The 22,184-nt window shown below is 40.9% G+C and overlaps 1 protein-coding gene across 2 annotated transcripts in view; it reads left to right on the forward strand.

Annotated features, from left to right (window-relative positions):
- LOC138752606 (dual specificity calcium/calmodulin-dependent 3',5'-cyclic nucleotide phosphodiesterase 1A-like) overlaps window positions 1–22,184 on the forward strand; it is a 242,789-nt gene that overhangs the window by 145,760 nt on the left and 74,845 nt on the right. For both annotated transcript variants that reach the window (XM_069915385.1, XM_069915384.1), the window contains exons 7-9: window positions 8,541–8,681; window positions 14,535–14,635; window positions 19,383–19,511. In XM_069915385.1, the coding sequence (XP_069771486.1) occupies window positions 8,541–8,681; window positions 14,535–14,635; window positions 19,383–19,511 (371 nt within the window). The remainder of the gene's footprint in view (window positions 1–8,540; window positions 8,682–14,534; window positions 14,636–19,382; window positions 19,512–22,184) is intronic.

Raw genomic sequence — 22,184 nt, forward strand, 5'->3', positions numbered from 1 at the left:
TGTTGTTTTCAACATGTGCTGAATTCATTAGGTACTTTGACAAACAATGTTAATAATTAGAAACTTGAAGACTTTTGACAAACAAGAAAGATGGCTTGGGCTGGCAAACTAGATGCTTTTGTTCCTTATTACTCATTGTGGTGAACAGCTTTATTCCTGATTACCTGACTCCGCCTCATCCCTTGACTGTACCTGTGGCCCCTCCCTCTTTTGATCTTGTGTAAAGCCTCTAACACCTTGACCCTTCCCCAGAAAGCCCAGGTCACGGCACAGGATGAGGTCCTTGTCCATTGTGAATAAAAGCCTGTAAATCAGTGACTCAGTCCCTGCCTCTTGAGTTATTTACTGGGCGTCACTAATTCAAATTATCTACACCAGTCATTCTCAACCTTTTTGCACTCACATACCACTTTAAGTATTCCCTAAGCCATCGGTGCTCTGAGATTAGTAAGGGGTTGCTTAAGGTGGTATGTGGGTGGAAAGAAAATCTTTGAAAATCACTGTTTTAATGGTACCTAATTGACTCGTTATGTGCACAGTTTCATATCCCCAAAAGGAATAGGCCAATGACAGTTTTTCTCAAGCAAAATATTTCAGTAACAATTGAATCTAGAGCAGTGATTCTGAACCTTCCCTTCCCACTCACTTAAGCAATCCCTCACAGAGCACCGATGGCATAGGATTACTTAAAGTGGTGTGTGAGGGGAAAGAAAAAGGTTGAGAACCACTGATCTACACATTAGTGTGAAAAATATATTAAAGACGCATTGGCCTCACAGGCACAATGTGAATGACAAAAAATGACTTTCTGTGCATGCTGTTTCAGGTACTGAGAGTCTATTTTTTTAAATTTTTATTTACCTTGCACTTCTACATACTATGCTGTATAGTTTTCTCCCGCAGTCGATGCATTTTCCAGTCCTCTCATCTCATCATGAACTGTCCCACTCACTTTTATTTTTCTCTTTGGTGAGTGATTCTGATCTTTCGGGCCTGATAGATAATCAGATATTAGGGACAGCTAATTTCATTTCTTAAAATCTTAATTTACCAATTGAAATAAGCTATTCCGGGGATTAAAAATGACACTGTGTCAGAAGAAGCTTGCAACCTACTTTTCAGTAGCAGTCTTGGGATGTAAAATTTGAATATGCATTAAGAGTTTTTCACTTCTATGGTGATATGTTTCCTCCATTATATATAGTTATTGTTGGCTATTGTATATATGGAGCTGGCCCACCCAGGGTATGATGACTCATACCCTATGACTCCTCGCCCATAAAGGTCGAGCCATCTCTCCCTTCCCTCCATTCCTATACCTGGATCCAGGCCAGCAAGGTTCTTCTGTATCATTCCCTCAGCCTAGTCTTGGTGTTTACTGATCGTGCACTACAACGTCATTAAGTATATCAGCTTATGAATAGATCTACAGAGTATGGGATGCACAATTAGCGTAGCAGTTAGTGCAATGCTATTGCGGAACTAAGGTTTGAATCCAACGCTGTCTGTAAGGGGTTTGTACGATCTCCCCGTGTCCTGCGTGGGTTTCCTCTGGGTTGCTCTGGTATCCTCCCACCTCAGAAAATGTACAGGGTTTATAGGTTCATTGGTGTATTTGGACGGCACGGACTCGTGGGCTGGAAGGGTCTGTTACCGAGCTGTATGTCTGAATTAAAATTATAATATTTGGGATAAAAACACTAACTTCATGACTTAGGCAGGGATTTGACATGAAGCATGAACTGGCTGGGAGGAGTCACGTGATGGAGTAATGACCAGACGGTGAACTCCAGCCCTCTCCAGAAAAGTCGGAAAAAACAAAGGAAAACACAAAGGCACAGAAATAAAAGTTAAAGAAAAGTGAGTATAAAGGTGGAAAGAAGATGACGACAAAAAAAGAAAAATCGAAATCAACGGTAAGAAGAGAGGAAGAGAAGACAACGGAGGAAGAAGGAGAAGGCCTTACCTGTTCGAAGAGGCCCGCGGTGGAGAGAGAAACCCGCTCCCTCGGGTCGGTAGAAATTGGACTACAAAAATGGCTCGCTGAGCCGAGTAAAAGTGCGCAACCGCGCATGAAAAAAAACACACCGACGGGAGGGGTGACCAGCTGGGGAGTCGATCTCCACAGCCGGCAACGACAGCTGCAGAACACCTGCAGCAAGAAGAGAACACAGAAGACAATGGAAACAAGAAAGAAGAGAAGAAAAGGGCAACAAAGAAACAACAGATGGCCAACCCAGAGGAAGAAGAAGAGGAAGAGGAAGAGTACAGTGAAATAGAAGAACAAGGGAAAGGCAAGATAAAGGATTTACTTTCTCTTATTAAAGAATACATGGAGTCATTTAAAGAATGGCAAACACAGGAATTTAATGATTTAAGAAGAAGAATAAACAACACAGAAGAGAAAATGAATAAAATAGATATGACCTTAACAGAAATGGGAAAGAAAATGGACAAGATGGAAGAGCGGGCAGTAGCAGCAGAAATGGAGGTAGAGGACTTAAAAAAGAAATTAGAGGAATCTAATAAAAAAGCTATAGAGACACAAGAACTGTTAGCTCAGAAAATATATATAATGGAAAATTATAACAGAAGAAATAACATAAAGATAGTGGGCCTTAAGGAAGATGAAGAAGGCAAGAATATGAGAGAGTTTATAAAAGATTGGATCCCTAGGATCCTAGGATGTCCAGAACTACAGCAAGAAATGGAAATAGAAAGGGCACATAGAGCATTAGCCTTTAAACCACAACCACAACAAAAACCAAGAACTATTTTAGTAAAATTCCTAAGATATACTACAAGAGAAAAGGTACTGGAGAAGACAATGGAAAAAGTAAGAGAGGGCAACAAGCCACTGGAGTATAAAGGGCAAAAAATCTTCATTTATCCAGATATAAGTTTTGAACTCCTAAAGAAGAGAAAGGAGTTCAATACAGCAAAGGCGATTTTATGGAAGAAAGGGTATAAATTTATACTAAAGCATCCAGCGGTATTGAAAGTATTTATTCCAGGACAACAAAACAGACTATTCTCGGATCCAGAAGAAGCACGAAAATTTGCAGAACAATTACAAAATAGACTGAGGGATGAAGACGTGTAATGAGAGTAAAAATGATCACGATTGATATGTATGTGGGTAAAGAGGTATAAGAGTGTATAGGTATAATGTGCATACGTGAATGTATCTGTATTTAGAGGAAAATATAGATAGTATAGACAAGAATTAATAAGGGAAGGTAATGGAATAGAGAGAATAAGGAGGGAATTAAAAGAGTGACCTTTGTTACATATGAAAAGTGAAATCTTTTCTGGGGGGGGGGCTGGGTGGGGGGGAGTTGCGGTCACTGCAAAATCAGTTGACGCTTGCGAGTGAATTCGCAAACCCAAATGGAGAGGGGAGATGTGGTTGTCCGACAAGGGATAAAGGACAACTCAGGAGGGGAAGGGGAGATTGGGGCTAAAGAAGTTATAAATAGGAGAATAAGGAAAATGTTTGATGTTTTAGGAATGTTGTCTTATAAAGGGTTTAAAATAAGAAAACAGAAATGGAAAAGGAGGAAAGGTAATGATGGAAAAACGGAAAGGGAAGATAAACAAAGTATAAAATGGCTACGTTGAACTATATGACTTTAAATATTAATGGAATACATAACCAAATTAAAAGGAAGAAACTGCTAAATTTACTGAAAAAAGAAAAAATTGATATAGCATTTGTCCAAGAAACACACTTAACTGAATTGGAGCACAAGAAATTAAAGAGAGATTGGGTAGGACATGTAACAGCAGCATTGTATAATTCAAAAGCAAGAGGAGTGGCTATATTAATTAGTAAAAATGTGCCATTTAAAATAGAAGAGGAAATAATAGATCCAGCAGGGAGATATGTAATGATAAAATGTCAGATATATTCGGAGTTTTGGAATCTACTCAATGTATATTCACCTAACGAAGAAGATCAAAAGTTTATGCAAGATATCTTTTTGAAGGTAGCTAATACGCAAGGGAACATACTAATAGGAGGGGATTTCAACCTGAATTTGGATTCAAATATGGATAAAACTGGGAAAAAAATTAACAGAAAGAACAAAGAAACTAAATTTATAATTAAATCAATGCAAGAAATGCAACTTTTGGATATATGGAGGAAACAAAACCCAAAAGAAAAGGAATATTCATATTACTCGGCTAGACATAAAACATACTCAAGAATAGACCTATTTTTGTTATCAGCTAGTATGCAAGATAGAGTAAGAAAAACAGAATATAAAGCTAGAATACTATCGGACCATTCACTCTTAATATTGACAGTAAAGCTAGAGGACATCCCTCCAAGAATGTATAGATGGAGATTAAACCCCATGCTACTTAAAAGGCAGGATTTTAGAGAATTTATTGAAAAACAATTAAAAATGTATTTTGAAATAAATACGGAATCAGTGGAAGATAAGTTTATACTATGGGATGCAATGAAAGCATTCATTAGAGGGCAAATAATAAGTTATGTAACCAAGATGAAGAAGGACTATAATCAGGAAACAGAGCAGTTGGAAAGGGAAATAGTAAATATAGAAAAAAAATTAGCAATGAAGGAAGATACAACTAAAAGAAGAGAATTGGCGGATAAAAAAATAAAATATGAAACATTACAAACATATAAGGTAGAGAAGAATATAATGAAGACAAAACAGAAATATTATGAACTGGGTGAAAAAACGCACAAAATCCTAGCATGGCAGCTTAAGACAGAACAAGCTAAGAAAATGGTATTGGCATCAAGGAAAAAAGACAAACAAATTACATATAATCCAAAAGAAATTAAGGAAAACTTTAGAGAATTCTATGAACAATTATACCGAACTGAAAACGAAGGGAAAGAAGGGAAAATAGATGAATTTTTGACTAAAATTGAACTACCAAAACTACAAATAGAGGAACAAAATAAATTAACAGAACCATTTGGAACAGTAGAAATACAAGAGATAATAAAAAAATTACCAAATAATAAGACACCAGGAGAGGATGGATTTCCAATAGAATTCTACAAAACATTTAAAGACTTATTAATTCCGCCCCTCCTAGATGTAATCAACCAGATTGATGAAACACAAAACTTACCAGATTCATGTCTTTCTTTGGCTTGGCTTCGCGGGCGAAGATTTATGGCTCGTTTGTGGCTGACAAGTCCGATGCGGGACAGGCAGACACGGTTGCAGCGGCTGCAGGGGAAAATTGGTTGGTTGGGGTTGGGTGTTGGGTTTTTCCTCCTTTGCCTTTTGTCAGTGAGGTGGGCTCTGCGGTCTTCTTCAAAGGAGGTTGCTGCCCGCCAAACTGTGAGGCGCCAAGATGCACGGTTTGAGGCGATATCAGCCCACTGGCGGTGGTCAATGTGGCAGGCAGATTCATGTAAAACAGCAATAATTACAGTAATACTAAAACAAGGGAAAGATCCACTCTCACCAGCGTCATATAGACCAATATCTTTACTAAACACAGATTATAAGATAATAGCTAAACTATTACCAAACAGATTAGCAGAGCAGGTACTGAAAATGGTAAATTTAGACCAAACTGGTTTTATCAAAAAAAGACGCACAACAGACAATATTTGTAAATTTATTAACTTAATTCATGCAGTAGAAGGAAATAAAGCACCTGCAGTAGCAGTTGCTTTAGATGCAGAGAAGGCCTTCGACAGAGTAGAATGGAATTATTTGTTCAAAGTATTGCAAAAATTCAGTTTACCGGAGAAGTATATTAATTGGATTAAAGCATTATATAAGGGACCGTTAGCGAAAGTGACAGTAAATGGACGTGTATCAAAGCAATTTAACTTAAGCAGGTCAACGCGGCAGGGATGTCCACTATCACCTTTATTGTTTGTGTTAGCTATAGAACCACTAGCAGAATTGATAAGAATAGATAATAATATAAAAGGAATAAAAATAAAAGACAAGGAATATAAAATCAATCTATTTGCGGATGATGTTATAGTGTACTTAACAGAACCAGAACTATCAATAAAAGAATTATATAAGAAATTGAAGGAATATGGAGAAGTGTCGGGTTACAAGATAAATGTAAATAAAAGTGAAGCAATGCCTATGAATAATGCGGATTTCTCAAAATTTAAGAAGGAATCTCCATTTAGATTGCAAATGCAGGCAATAAGATACCTAGGTGTACAAATAAACAAAAATCTCGGCCAATTATATAAACTCAATTATTATCCACTAATGAAAAAATTACAGGACGATTTAGAGCATTGGAAAGATTTACCACTAACACTAATAGGAAGGATAAACTGTATTAAAATGAACATTTTTCCAAGGATATTATACTTATTTCAGGCATTGCCAATACAACTGACAGAAAAATTCTTCAAAGAGTTAAAGAAAATAATAAGGAAATTTTTATGGAGAGGGGGGAAACCGAGGATAGCACTAGATAAATTAACAGAATGGTATGAACAAGGAGGCTTATAATTGCCAAACTTTAAAAATTATTATAGAGCCGCACAATTAAGATACCTATCATATTTTTATCAAACAAGGGAAAAACCAGACTGGACGAGATTAGAATTAGATAAAATAGGGGAAAAGATACCTGAACACATATATAAATGGGATGAAAAATTGGTACAACATAGAACTTCTCCAGTATTACATCATCTCCTCAATATTTGGAAGAAGATTCATGTAGAAAGAAATAAAACAAATTATCAATTACCAAAACTAATATTGACGCAAAATAAGTTACTCTCTTTTACAATAGATAACCTTTCCTTTAGAGAATGGGAAAAAAAAGGGATTAAAAGAATAGAAAATTGTTTTTCAGGAAGTAGATTCTTATCCTTTGAACAAATGAGAGATAAGTACAATATAACTGGAGATACAGCGCTGGCATATTACCAATTGAGATCCTACTTGAAGGATAAATTAGGAAGCAGTTTGAGTTTGCCAGAGGGAAGTAACCTTGAATATGTGATTACAGATACAATGTTAATCAAAAGATTTATAACAAATATGTATATTAAACTGCAAGAAAAGGAGAATGAGGAAACAAATGGTAAAACTAAACAAAAATGGGAACAAGATTTAAATATAAAGATAAAAAAGGAAACATGGGAGAAATTATGTTCTGGAACGATGAGAAATACAATAAATATGAGGCTACGTATGATACAATATAACTGGTTACACAGACTATACATTACACCTCAAAAGTTAAATAAATGGGACCCAACAGTATCTGATAGATGTTTTCAATGTAAAAAAGAAATGGGAACAACAATTCATGCAATCTGGACATGTGAGAAAGTAGAAAAATTTTGAGAAGATCTCAATCAGATATTAAATAAAATAACAGAAAACAATATACCAAAGAATCCAGAGATCTTTCTCCTAAGTAACATAAAAAACAAAGAATTTGGAATTGATTTGGAGGATGCACAAAAAAGATTTGTTAAGATAGCTCTAGCCGTAGCAAAAAAATGTATTATGTCAACCTGGAAATTGGAAGATAATCTGAAAATACAACAATGGTATATAGAAATGAATAAATGTATTCCATTAGAAAACATTACATATAGTTTAAGAAATAATATTGAAATATTCGAACAAATATGGGAGCGTTACATTAAATACAATAGTGAAAACCTACCGGGGACAATCATTACCTAAGTTGATGGAAGGAGAAGGAAAGAAAAGAATGGACTCAGTAGAATTTCTGGTGTATTTTTGTTGAATGACAACATTGTCTGACTGGTTTAATGTAACCTAGATTGTATACCTAAAATGGATGGGGGGGGGGGGTGGGGGGGTGGCTTGGGAGGAGGGAGGGGGGGGGAGAAAAAGTCACTGTATATGTGTGAAAAAGAAAAAGTGTGTATCATGGCTAATGTGATTTATGGTGTGAAAAATAAAAAATTTAAAAAAAAAGCATGAACTGGCTATTTACTCCCACAGATGCTTGGTCCTTCTAACAGTTTGCCTCTTGCTCTAGATTCCAGGTTCTGCAGACTTTCAGTCTCTGTTTTACCACATTTGGATTTTTTAAATGAGTGTCATAATTATTCCAACACTGCACCAATATCTTCATCAATCTTATTTGAACAGGGTCGGGGGGCATAAATGAGTTATTTTCCCATTCCCCCCTACCCCTGGTCCGACGCCACTGAAAAAAACAGTGCCCCCCCCCCCCACCCCACGGTTACCCTGATGCCCCTTGATTGGACGTGTTCTGACGCTGACTTTGTATTTGAAGTATCTCAAAGGCAGAGCAGAATGAGGGTAATTTGTTCATCAATTTTTGTGTTTGCTGATATTTTCTCCTATATCTTTTTGAGTTTTATTTTCCTCCATGCAGCTGAGTTTTAGCTGTGTCTCTGAGAGACTGTCTCAGCCTCATATCAATCTGATCACTGTAAACCAATAAAACAGTTCGGATATCAGCATTCTCTATGGATGCTTTCTTTACTGTTGAAGAGGATGAATATTTGAGGTGAACCTTTGTTCATTTGATCCTTTCTTTCCTTTCAGATTCCTATTTCATCCCTCGTGTCATTAATTGAAGCTCTGGAAGTTGGATATACAAAGTACAAAAATCCCTATCATAACCTACTCCATGCAGCAGATGTTACACAGACTGTTCATTCTCTTTTGCTGAGAACTGGTGTTGTGGTAAGTACTGTGGGGTAATCATCTGTAAATTGCTTTTGTGTACCTAATACACAAAAGTCAAAGGCCATGACGACTTTTCTATCTTTTACATTGATCCAAAAAAAAGATTGCAGTTCTGTGAGCTAACCATTAATTCGGCTGTAATTCAATAAGCTGCATTGTGGTGGCTTGCTCTTGCCGGAAAAAGCTGCTTTTCAAAGCATCAAACCGAAGTTGTCAAACCGAGACCTACTCCTGTATTGTCTTCGTTGAAAATTGATAATATGTGGATTCCAGCTCCGTTTCCAAGCCTCCCAGTTCAGGACCAGCCAGGGTTCATCTTGCAACTCACCCCTTTTGTTTCCTCTTGCTTCTCTCTCCCTCCATCTGGCACCTGCCAATCAACTGCTGTCATTCCCCTACCCAATTCACCAGTTCCCCCTTCCTATCCAAACCGTCCCAACCAGCCTGTCCACATTACACCAGCTATCTCTCTTGTATACTCACTGTCCTGATGAAGGGTTCTGGCCTGAAACATTGACATTTTTTTAAAATCTTCAACTGATGATGCTTGACATTCTAAATTCCTCCAGCAGATTTTTTAAACACAGATTGGTTGGGGACTTGAATAGGCTGCCAGGCGTTGTGGTGGGAGCAGATCCAACAGTCCTATTTAAAAAGCTCTTGTTCCTTTTATTGTCACATAATAATACATTAAAATGTAATATACTGTACATGATATATTTCAACTTTTGTCTGCCGTAAGGCAAAGCTCACCAAGAGGGTTTCCCGGCACCCATAACAATAGGAGAAGCAAGAGAGAGTGCCGTCAGAATCACCAAGAGTCCGTGGATTTGCCTCCAGCAGTCTGCAGCCACCTAGACCTCGTTTAAACCATTGGCAACCAGAGCTCCAGATCCAAACCTCCAATACGATCAGGAAGCTTTCAGCACCCAAGGCCCTTCGGGGGTGCTTTTTTCCCTCAGCACCCTCATGAATCCTGGCTCCAATACCTGGTTCCTATGAGCCCATCTCCAGCAGCCCATAGTCTGTGTGAATACTTCGACCACAAGTTTCCAACAGGCTGAAGCTTGTGTTGGTCTTCCAGCCATTGAGCCCCTCACTGGTACCCTGCTGTGGTCACTGTCCTGTAAGTTTGTCTCCTATGCTTCTCCTCCTCAACTCTCCCCGTTTCTGGTGGCCTGCAACCATCCACTGCTCCCCTGGAGTCTGCCACTCTTCATGGTATGTTGCCCAGCACAGCCTTTGCCACCTTGGGAACAGACCTCCTAAGTTGCAGGATTTAATGGACCATTTAAAGCCTGCACGTAGCCGTCAGTTTTGGAGCTGGATGGTAGGATCCTGCAGAGCAGCACTGCATCTTCGCTCCCTGCTCTCCCAGGTCTGCACCAGTGGCCCTCTGGGACTGCACTAGCGGACACATGAATATGCAGGGAATTTGCAAGCAGAGAGCTTTGGTTTAATTTGGCCATGATGTTTGGCACATAGGCAGAAAAGTTTGATCCAGTGCTGTACTGTTCTGTGTTCTAAAGTGCAATCGAATTTAGGATAGCATTCAAAAATAAATTAGACTTTGGTCTTTTATGTGTAGATTATATGTGCACACAAAGACTGCAATGACATCAAGCAAAATGTAACAGATGCCTTGGCATACAAAATTATTTACGCATTTAAGGCCTGTCAGTGCTGCCAGCACATACCAAAGCAGGAGTTATCAGGAGTGTTGAAACCTGTTTTGGCGACTGTTAAAGGAGACAGTAACTCTCCAGCATTTTCTTGCTCTGGGTCTGCCTTGAAGTATTTTCCTTGCCGAGGTTTACCACAACTCCACACCCTAGTCCCAAACTTTCTGTTGACATCTTCAGTCACATCACCTGGCCTGATCCTATCTTGGATCTCCTTCCCTCACAATGTGTGAAGCAGAGTTTCCTTCCCTGATCCTGCCTCTTGCTTCAGTTCTACTCCAGGCTGAACTTTGCTGCCCCCAACTCCCTGTATTCTCCTCTGCACTTCTCTCTGCTCAATTGCCAACCCCCTCCGCCCACCCCTTCTTCTGTGATCTATTAAGATAGACATTTAGAATCTTTTCCCCATGGTAAAAGCATCACATAGTAGAAGACTTGCATTGTGATGGGGTGGGTGGGGGGGGGGAGAGGGGTGGCAGTTTAAAAGAGATAAACTGTTGGAGGTCAGAGAGGAAGAGCCTTTGTGTGCTTTTACGCTTGTACAGTTGATTTTATCACACAAAATACTTTGTGTATGATAGAACGTAGTTACTGGTCATGGCTGCAGTCCATTCATGCTCTAGTGTGCTGTTTCAGGTGAAACAAATTTCTGGTCCTGTGTGTGTGCACTATGCAAATTCACTGGTAGTAATAGCAGTCTCTGAAGAGGTATTCACAAAGCATTGTATGCTCACTGATGTACCTTACAGTCTGAGGGGCACACTGCCTGCTCAGTGGTGTAACTTGAAGATCTGTTCCCTCCCAGCGCCTGACCCTCCAGGTTCATTCCTAACTTCCAGCGCTGTCTGTGTGGAGTTTGCATGTGGTCCCCTGTGACTGCTTTGGTTTCCTCCGAGTACTCCGGTTTCCTCCTACCTTCAACTATTTGCTGGTTGGTAGGTTAATTGACTATTGTAAGTTGTTCTGAGTGTGCAGGTGAGTAGGGCTGGTTTATGAAAGTGTAAAGTAGGGATTAATGTAGGATTTGTGTGTATGGGTGGATCATAGCTAGATTCGCTGGGGCAAAGGGATTGTTTACAAGCTGGGTATTTATCAGAATACCTACTGACGCAGGGTACAGATTTTGTGACCATTAACGGAATACAGTACCGAAGTGACACAGAAAGCAGGTACGCGTTCAGGTAAGTTGCTCACAAACTGATGAAGTTCAAATCGTAGAACAGGACATGTGCCCTAAATCTGTAAATATACACACCCTGATGCAGTATATTCTCACTGATATTAACACAAAAGACTGCATATGCTGAAACCAGGAGCAAAGAAGTGATAAGAAAAGTGGATGAAGGTTGGGCAGTTGATGTGATCTATTTGGATTTTAGTAAAGCTTTTGATAAGGTTGCGCATGTAAGGTTAGTAAGGAAGGTTCAGTCACTAGGGATAAATAGAGAGAAAGTGAGATGGGTTCAGAGGTGGCTGGAAGATAGACAGCAGAGAGTCATGGTGGACAACTGTCTGTCAGGATGGAAGCCTGTGACGAGCAGTGTGCCTCAGGGATCGGTACTGGGTCCCCTGTTGTTAATCATTTATATTAATGATTTGGAGGAGTGGGTGGTTAACTGGGTAAGCAAATATACAAAAGTAGGCAGAGTGGTGGATAGTGAGGAAGGTTCTCTTGGATTACAGAAGGATTTGGATTGTTTGGAAAAGTTGGCTGAAAGATGGCAGATGGAATTTAATGTAGACAACTGTGAGGTGCTGCATTTCGGAAAAAAAATAACCAGAATAGGACTTGTGCAGTTAACGGGAGGGCATTGCGGTACGCAGAGGAACCTGGGGGTTATGGACAGAGTTCACTGAAGGTGGATTCCCATGTAGAGAGGGTGGTTAAGAAGGCATATGTTATGCTGGCCTTCATAAATCATAGTATAAAGTATAGGTGCTGGGAGGTGATGCTGCGACTATTTAAGGCATTGGTGAAGCCAGATTTGGAGTATTGTGTTCAGTTCTGGTCTCCAAATTATTGAAAGGATATAGATAAGGTGGAGAAGGTGCAGAAAAGATTCATATGGATGTTGCCTGGCTTACAGCATCTTGAGTACGGAAAAATATTAAGAAGACTAGGACTTCATTCATTGGAACGCAGACAGTTGAGAGGGGATTTGATAGAGGTATTTAAGATTATGAAGGGAATAGATAGACTAGATGTGAGTAGACTCTTTACCCTGAGGGCAGGGGAGGTTGGAACAAGAGAGCATAAGTTAAGGGTAAGGGGGAAAAACTTTAGGAAAAATGTTAGAGGATGCTTCTTTACTCACCGAGTGGTGGCAGAATGGAATGATCTTCCATAGGAGAGAGTTGTGGCAGGGTCCATTCTGTCATTTAAGAGAAGGTTGGATGTTTACATGGATATGAGGAGGTTGGAGGGGTATGGGCGAGGGGGGAGCTAGTGGAATTGTTCAAGTGAACCGGCACGGACTTGTAGGGCCGATATGGCCTGTTTCCGTGTTGTAAACTGTAAACTTATAAAATCTTGGGATGACTTGAGTCTCCCTCCCCCACATTGATGTGATCTCCTGGGATTGTGGTCTGAAAATCATTGAGGACCCCTTCCACCTTGCACACAGCATCTTTCAGCTGCCCCTTTCAGGGAAGAGATACAGGAGGATCAGAGCCAGCACCACCAGGCCGAGGAACAGCTTCTTCCCACGGACAGTGAGAATGGTGAACGATCAAAGGAACTGCTCACACTGACCATTCGAGACTCTCATATTCATGAAACAATATTTATTTGTATAGATGAAATACTTGTCCTGCATATGTATTGTTTGTCTGTATGTATGTGTGTTATGTCTGGTTGTATGACTGCATGTTTTGCACTGAGGACTGGAGAACATTGTTTCGACAGGTTGTACTTGTGCAATCAGTTAACAATAAACTTGACTTGAAAAGTCAATCTACTGGAGGAATTTGGCAGGTTGAGAAGCAGGGGAAAAGGTATGGTTGTCATTTCAGCATATCAGGTTAGGACTCTTAATCAAGACTGAGAATACAGAGGGGGAATAGTGAGGACAAGGGGGTCGGACAGGGGACTAGTCAGAGATTAGTGAACCAGGGATGACAGACAGATGGGGAGGGTAAGGGCTGGAGTTATAAAACAGAGGCAATTGATTGCTAGGTGATGTAAAATGGGGGGGGGGGGGGGGGGAGAGGGACGAAAGTAAAATAGAGGGTTAGGTGGAGGAAGATGAGTTGTACAGGGTGAAACTGGAGAAGGTAGGTGGAGGGTGATAAATGGAAACGAAAACTGCCAGTGCTGGAATCTGATAAACGGAGAAGAATGATCATGTTGACTCCTAGGAATTACCTCTTGGCAAAGGCCGACATTGGTGATGTCGCTGCACAAGGTTGATCAAAGAAAAGTTAGAGGAGATCAGGAACCCAGAGCTGGCGCAAAGCTCATGATCATCAGTGACCCTGCCCTCTTACAATTTTGAGATTGGATTACTTACACCAGTCACTTCAAGGTAGCAGAAAAATAGCGCTGATACTGCACCCAAATAAATCAAACCAAAACCTAAATCTTAGGAGAAATGTATTGCCTCCCCTCCCCCTATTCCACTCATCCACTATCTCAAGCCAATTTATTGCAATGAATTGAGAGGAAAACAAAAGCCTGCAGACACTTGTGGATGCTTCGAGACCTGCTGAGCTCTCCAGCTTTTCAGTGTTTTTACTCTAGCGATGAATTTACCTGGCAAATCGCACATTCGTGGCAGGTGGAAGGAAACTGGATCTCCTTCCCGCTGGCCCAGTTCCTTCCCACCTGCAGTTAGGGTAGTTTTAATGTCAAGACAAGTGCTTTGTTGGCAGGGTCTTGATGGACTGAAGAACTAGATTCAGTATTGTATCTCTCTTAGACTCCATGATGTATTATTACCAGAAACTGTATGCACTCTGATATTGTACACAACCTTTGATGCTGAATCAATGCTTAGAAATAAGAAATTGCATTCTCCAGGTGCAAATACTTCTGAATTTCTCTGAAAATGTATTTTTCCCTGGTGTAAAGCCAGATTCATGCTACAATAGGACAGTAATGATAGAGGGTATCACTTTGAATCTGCAGGGAAACCCTGTGAATCCATTTTCTATCTAATTTGTTTTGCAGCACTGGATGACTGAACTAGAAATCTTTGCCATGATATTTGCCGCTGCTATTCATGATTATGAACATACTGGAACGACGAATAATTTCCATATTCAGACCAGGTAACACATAGATTAACAATTTACTCTCCTCTAGAAAAGCTGTCCCTTTTGAAAATTCCTAATCTATTCATTGAAGTGCAAGGGTTAATTTTTTAAAACTTGATAATGTTGTACAATCCAAAGCATAATCTGTTCAGTTCTCATTTTCTATCACATTTTTCTCGACTTTTGTGCTTTTACTCAACACTAACGACGGAAAATTAAGAGATCCTTTAGAGAAACAAGTAAATCCATTAAAGGTTCATGCCCAAACTAGCTGAAAGCTACTGGCATTTCCATCAACCTTAGTATAGGTCTGTAGAGGATCCTCTACCGGCATCACCTACGGCTCCTAGAACGCTTCCACCAGCGTTGTCTCCGCTCCATCCTCAACATTCATTGGAGCGCCTTCATCCCTAACGTCGAAGTACTCGAGATGGCTGAGGCCGACAGCATCAAGTCCACGCTGCTGAAGATCCAGCTGCGCTGGGTGGGTCACGTCTCCAGAATGGAGGACCATCGCCTTCCCAAGTTCGTGTTATACGGCGAGCTCTCCACTGGCCACCGTGACAGAGGTGCACCAAAGAAGAGGTACAAAGACTGCCTAAAGAAATCTCTTGGTGCCTGCCACATTGACCACCGCCAGTGGGCTGATATCGTCTCAAACCGTACATCTTAGCGCCTCACAGTTCGGCGGGCAGCAACCTCCTTTGAAGAAGACCGCAGAGCCCATCTCACTGACAAAAGACAAAGGAGGAAAAACCCAACCCCAACCCACCAATTTTCCCCTGCAACCGCTGCAACCGTGCCTGCCTGTCCCGCATCGGACTTGTCAGCCACAAACGAGCCTGCAGCTGATGTGGACATTTACCCCCTCCATAAATCTTCGTCCGCGAAGCCAAGCCAAAGAAGAAGAAGAATAGGTCTTGGTCTTGTCAACGTTATCAGACGCTTATGCCCACCAGGCTTCACTTGATGACCTTGTGGGGTAAACAAGGTTAGTAATGCAGATGATGCGAAAGTTCTCATTGCTAACTTTCAGCCGTACCACACTTGATAGTTAGCAAGTCATCAGGTCAGTGATTACAAAGTGCTGCATTGAAATCTCTGTATTTTAAACAAAGGACAGAAAGATCTTGAGTTTAGATTCTAGGGTGGCAGGTTGTGAAATTGTCTTGAGTGCATTTACTCAATTGACAGCTAGCATCCATTAAACAAATTCTAGAAGCTGCCAACTCTCACTAATGTTTTTTTTAAAGGGAAGTAACCTACTGCCTTTTCTGCTTGGCCCACTCATGTCTCTTCATTGTACTCTGAAACAATTTAGCAAGATGCTCAGTTGGCTAAATATGTTTATATCCTTATAATGTTGGTTCAGGAAAACTGTCTTTCATCTCTCCTCTTTGAATAGGCATTAATCAGTTCTGCGCTTACTCAAATTATCCGCATCCTGAGAAGAAATTGAAGGTCACCATTTGGTCTGTTTGCACTGCAAAAATAAATTGGCCAAGTGTTGATTTTGCATTGGGTTTTGTGGAGATTAAGCTTTTACACTGAAAGACTGATTCTGTAAACCTCATTCCATCTCCCATTTGCACATCATCTGAGCAATTGCTGCATCATTCAAACACCAATTCTCTGGGGGAGATCTGATGATGCAGTACATTTGCAGGATGGAACATTTTGATGGACCAACATCTCTTACTGCTCCATTTGTTCTTGATGAAATATCAATATATCAAACACCGTGTGAAGTGGAAATAATAATTCACTTTCATTGCTCTGCCGGTGTGTTTTTTTTTCCATAGACATACATTCAAAATTGAATGTTCACCCACAGTCATCACTCTGGACTTGTGTGAATTGACTTTATCACGATTGGCCAACAAGTTGGGAGGGACAAATCATTTGCCTTTTATGAGAATTAATTTTGAAATGATGGGAGCATTGATCGGAGCATTGATCTTGAACGGAGTCATTCAGAAGCCAAGATTTCATTATGAGATTTACTTTGAACCAAAAATATGTGTTTCTGTTCCAGTAAGCAGGTATCATAAATGAGTGGTATCAGAAAGTATTAGAATTATTGGTGGTTCATCAATGGTCAATTTGTAATGGACAAATTATCAATGGCCACAGCCCAGGTCATCACAGGCGAAGCCCAACCCGCTATTGAGTACATCTGCAGGGAACGCTGCCATTGGAGGGCAGCAATAATCATCAAAGACCTAGCACACAGTCTGTTCTTGCTGCTGCCATCAGGAAAGATGTTATTGATGCCACAAGACTCACACCACCGGGTTCAGGAACAGCTGCTACCCCTCCACCATCAGAGCCCTCAACAACAAACTCAATCTGGGATTCATTTAAGGACTTTTACTTGTGTACTTTATTGATTTTCTTTGCTCTCCCTGTATTGCACAGTCAGTTTGTTTGCATTCATTATCTGTTTACCATTCTTTTGATTGTTTACAGGCTATGCACAGTTTATTTTTGTACGATCAATTCATGGTAATTCTGCCATACTTATAGGAAAAATGAATCTCAGAGTTGTATATGATGTCATGAATGTACTCTGACAATAAATTTAAAATCTGTAAACTCTAGAATCAAACCTATCCCTTTTCGGATGCCTGAGAGCCCAGCCTTACTCACTATCTGCTGAGTTTTTTTTCGATTTGAACTGTTGTCTTCTTTTCATCTCTCGTTGTTGACCATAAAACCACCACCATGTTTACCATGTTTTATTTTACGATTTTACTTTGCCGGAATTGCTTTCTAAGCAGCTACCTTTTGGGTACACCCAATCATCTGGTTTTCATGATGCAGTTAGTATGTCGGGCACACAAAACTCAAAACGGTCAACCAGTTTACCTATCTCAGCTGCACCATTTCATCAGGTGCAAGGATCTACAATGAGATAGACAACAGACTCGCCAAGGCAAATAGCGCCTTTGGAAGACTACACAAAAGAGTCTGGAAAAACAACCAACTGAAAAACCTCACAAAGATAAGCGTATACAGAGCCGTTGTCATACCCACACTCCTGTTCGGCTCCGAATCATGGGTCCTCTACCGGCATCACCTACGGCTCCTAGAACGCTTCCACCAGCGTTGTCTCCGCTCCATCCTCAACATTCATTGGAGCGCCTTCATCCCTAACGTCGAAGTACTCGAGATGGCAGAGGCCGACTGAATCGAGTCTACGCTGCTGAAGATCCAGCTGCGCTGGGTGGGTCACGTCTCCAGAATGGAGGACCATCGCCTTCCCAAGATCGTGTTATACGGCGAGCTCTCCACTGGCCACCGTGAGAGAGGTGCACCAAAGAAGAGGTACAAGGACTGCCTAAAGAAATCTCTTGGTGCCTGCCACATTGACCACCGCCAGTGGGCTGATATCGCCTCCAAATGTACATCTTGGCACCTCACAGTTCGGCGGGCAGCAACCTCCTTTGAAGAAGACTGCAGAGCCCACCTCACTGACAAAAGACAAAGGAGGAAAAACCCAACACCCAACCCCAACCCACCAATTTTCCCCTGCAACCGCTGCAACTGTGTCTGCCTGACCCGCATCAGACTTGTCAGCCACAAACGAGCCTGCAGCTGACGTGGACATTTACCCCCTCCATAAATCTTCGTCCGCGACGCCAAGCCAAAGAAGAAAGAGAATTACAGTATGTCGCCAATGACCCAGGTTCAAATCCAGTGCTGTCTCTAAGGAGTATGTACGTTTGCCCTGTGTTTGCGCAAGTTTTCCTCTGGGTGTCCTGGTTTCCTCCCACCCTTTAAAATGTACAGGGTTTGTAGGTTAATTGATACATTTTGGGGATGGCATGGGCTCGTGAGCTGGAAAGGCCTGTTACCGTGCTGTATGTCTAAATTTAAATTTTGGGAAAATTTAAGACAGTACTCAGCAGTAATTTAGCAGTTCCCTCCCCTCCTCTGCTGATATAATTGTGTTCATATTAACAATAACAGATTTTAATACATTGAGGCTAATCATAAAAGTTGATATTAATATTTGAAGGTAAGGTCCTTTGACCTATTTACTGAATTAAAGATTATTTTAAGAACATAAAGGCAGTGGGCACATGAAAACAAGACTTGAAATTTATTCTTACTTCCTCATTATTGTTTCTAATTCTTGGATCTCTCCCCTCCTAGAAGAACTGCACCAGTTGAAGAAAATGGCTAATCAGCCTTCCTTTCAAGTGCAGTTAATGATAACATCCTATAGAAAGGAAAACAAAGATTATTTTTAAAGAATACTTTGCATATTTTCTTACAACATTGGAGACATCAGGCCCATTCAGAGATTCCAATCAGTCCAATTCCACCAACGTTGCCCCGTAACCTACTCTCTCTCGCACAATATCATCAACCCTGATTCTCTTGCCGTCTTTCGCAGTAACAAATTCATTTACTTCGGGATGTGGGAGGAAGCCAGAACCTGGGTGGGGTGGAGGGTGGGGATAGTGGAGGGGGAGAACCCACACAGTCATAAAAAGAATGTGGAAACTCCACGTGGACGGTCAGAGAAATCAGGATCTGAAGCCTGGACGCAGGAGCAGTGTGGTAGCAAGAATTCAGCATCCCTTAAATGCAACATTTATTTCAGATTTTAAATAATTTGGATTGTAAATAAATTTAAAAAATATCAATGCAAAAGAAGCTTTCTTTGTAAAAGCCATTTTCATACCACATCAATCAATTAGCTTGTCTTACTTCAAACAGTATCGCTTAATACAGTTTGGCCTTTACTTGACAGATCTGATTCCGCTATTTTGTACAATGACCGGGCCGTACTGGAGAGTCACCATGTGAGCTCAGCCTACCGCCTGCTGCAGGAGGACGAGGAGATGAACATCCTGTTCAATCTTTCCAACGATGACTGGAGGTAAATAAAACCAGCACCTCCATGAAACATTTCCAGCAAGTCCAGGTGTGTAAACCGGCAGCAAGCACTTTGAAGACAATTATGCACGCACATTCAGAAAGGCACACTGACAGCCGGGGAGGGTGGAGGGGTGTGTGTGAGAGCATGATGCAAACCAAAGCATGAGTGTTGTGTGGAAAATTCACAGAAGAGTGGGTGATAGTCTGTGTGAGGAATTTAAACATGAGTGGACAGGTTCATGTGAGATGTGCCCACCACAGGGTTGGATTCATGGATGGGAGATGTAAAGAATGGAGAGTGCTTGAATGTGTGGGAAATTCACCAAATGTGCGTGCATGTACGGAAAAATACTCTCCACATGGAGTGAGAGGAGGGGGAAATAGAGGATGATAGTGCGCGAGAGAGGTTCAGATCCAGGAACGAGAGCATGTGGGGAATGTGCGCATCAGTGGATGTGATAAACACTCATCAGCAAATGAATGATTGGGTGAGAAATGTGTGCATCTGCAAGGCTGACTGTGTGTGAAATACCCTCCCCCCCCCACAGATGGCAGGAAGGTTCATTGGAAACGTGTGGATAAGAGTGTGATTGGAAATGCATACATCAGGGATGAATGTATGTGTAGAATATATACGTATCTGGGAGCAAGTAAGTATGCAGATCATACATTCATTCAATAGTGAGTATGTCTGATGAATGTGTTTGTAAGTAATATATCAGGGGTTTTTACTTAAATCAATAACAAGGCCAATTTTTTATTGTCCAGCTCCAACTGTTTGCAGGTGTTGCAGGTAATCAAGAGGCAAATAGGATGTTGTCCGTCATTGCTTGAGGGATTTAATTTAAGAGCAGTGAAGTTCAGCTGGTCTACTTGTACAAGTGAGTGGTAAGACTGTGCCTGGAGGACTGTGTGCAGTTCTGGTCTCCTTACTTGAGAAAGGACATACGGTACTGTTGTCGGAGGCAGAGGACATTCAGCAGATTGATTCTGGAAATGAAGCAGAAATTGACTAGCCTGAGACTATGTAATTAAACTTTAAAGGATGAGGGTGGATCTTGCCAGGAGACCTACGAAATTGTGAAAGGAGTAGATAATAGATGCCGAGACGTTGCTTCCACTGGCAGGTAAGATTAGATCTAGAGGACATAGCCTCTTGGGGGAGTAGATTTAAGATACATGAGGAGGAACTGCTTCTCCCAGAGATAGTATATCTGTGGAATTCCCTACCCAATGAAGCAGTCGAGGCTGCCTCATTAAGTGTATTTAAATGCCAAAGCATGAAGGATTTAATGTCAGTGAGATTAATTGATGTACACGTCAGTACAATGCACAGATGCAACAAGCTTCTTTCTTGCAGCAGGAAAGCAGGTACATTTCAATAATAAAAATTAAAGAACCACAATATGCCAAAACAGAAAAAGTAGGTAATAAATATGAAATCATAAATATCTGCTGTTGCATTTATGCAATAAAAAAGAAGTGACATTTCAGCAGAGCAGAAATATTATTTTCTGGTCCAGACCAGGTTATGGTTAGGGTAGTACGGGGGAGTTCAAGAGCCTGATCGCTGTTGGATGAAAAACTGTTCTTAAACCTGGCACTGATGGACTTCAGGCTTCTACTTGACTAGGATGATGGGAGTCCTTTATGATGTTGGCTGCCGTCTTGCAGCAGAATCTCACATAGATGCCTTTGGTATGGATCCTTGTGCAGCTGAGCAGCTGCTTTCATTTGCGAAGGGCAGCCAAAGTCTCTATGTGCCTCCGCAGATCTTCAATCTGTTCCAGTAAATTTAGCTCTATTTGCCGCTACCTAAGATCAGAGCTCTTGCTTCTTCATTGGAGAATTGACCAATGTTCATGTCTTTTCTTGTAGGTTTCAAGGTAGTGCAGTTTATGTTATAGCAGATTACAAGCTGTTCAGATGCCCAGACACTGAGCTGTGCCAACAATTCTGGAACTGAGAATCATTGCCATCTCTCAGAATATCAGCATTTCTTTCCTTCTACAATGTGTGTCTTTCACTTGGCGACCCCAAGGTGTTGCTACTTAAACTGACATGATGTAACTTCCAGGCATGACATTAAAGCACAGGGTTTCTTTGAGTTGTCCATTATGGCCATCTGCTTCCCCAACCATGGCCAGGGAATTTTAGCATTCTAGGCTCAGCCACATGAACAGCACCGTGTGGAAGTAGTCAGCGTAGCAAGCTAATGTGGAGAGCTGCCACTCTGAATGAACAGAAGGTTGATTAATTCAATTGTTAAGATGGTTGTAATTTTATTTGACTTTACTGGTCATAAGATTTTGTTAAATCTATGCAGAAATGAAATCCAGCCTTACCACTTGAATGGTATGATGAGGTAAATTCAGAATCAGAATTTATTGTCATGAATGTTGTTTTGTGGCAGCATTTAAGGTGCAAAATTGCTATGTTACATTTTTTTTTAAATTAGTGCAAAAGAAGAGAAAGTGAGGTCGTGTCCATGGTTCATTGTCTGTTCATAAATCTGATGGCAGAGGGGAAGAAGCTGTTTTTGAACCTTTGGGTGTTCATCTTCAGGCTCCTGTACCTCCTTCCTGATGGTAGCAGTGAGAAGAGGGTGTGGTGGTGGTGGGGGTCCTTGAAGATAGAGGCTGCTTTCTTGAGACATCACCTCTTGTAGATTTCC

This window comes from Narcine bancroftii, chromosome 2 (assembly GCF_036971445.1).
Source record: "Narcine bancroftii isolate sNarBan1 chromosome 2, sNarBan1.hap1, whole genome shotgun sequence".
NCBI classification, from domain to species: Eukaryota; Metazoa; Chordata; class Chondrichthyes; order Torpediniformes; family Narcinidae; genus Narcine; species Narcine bancroftii.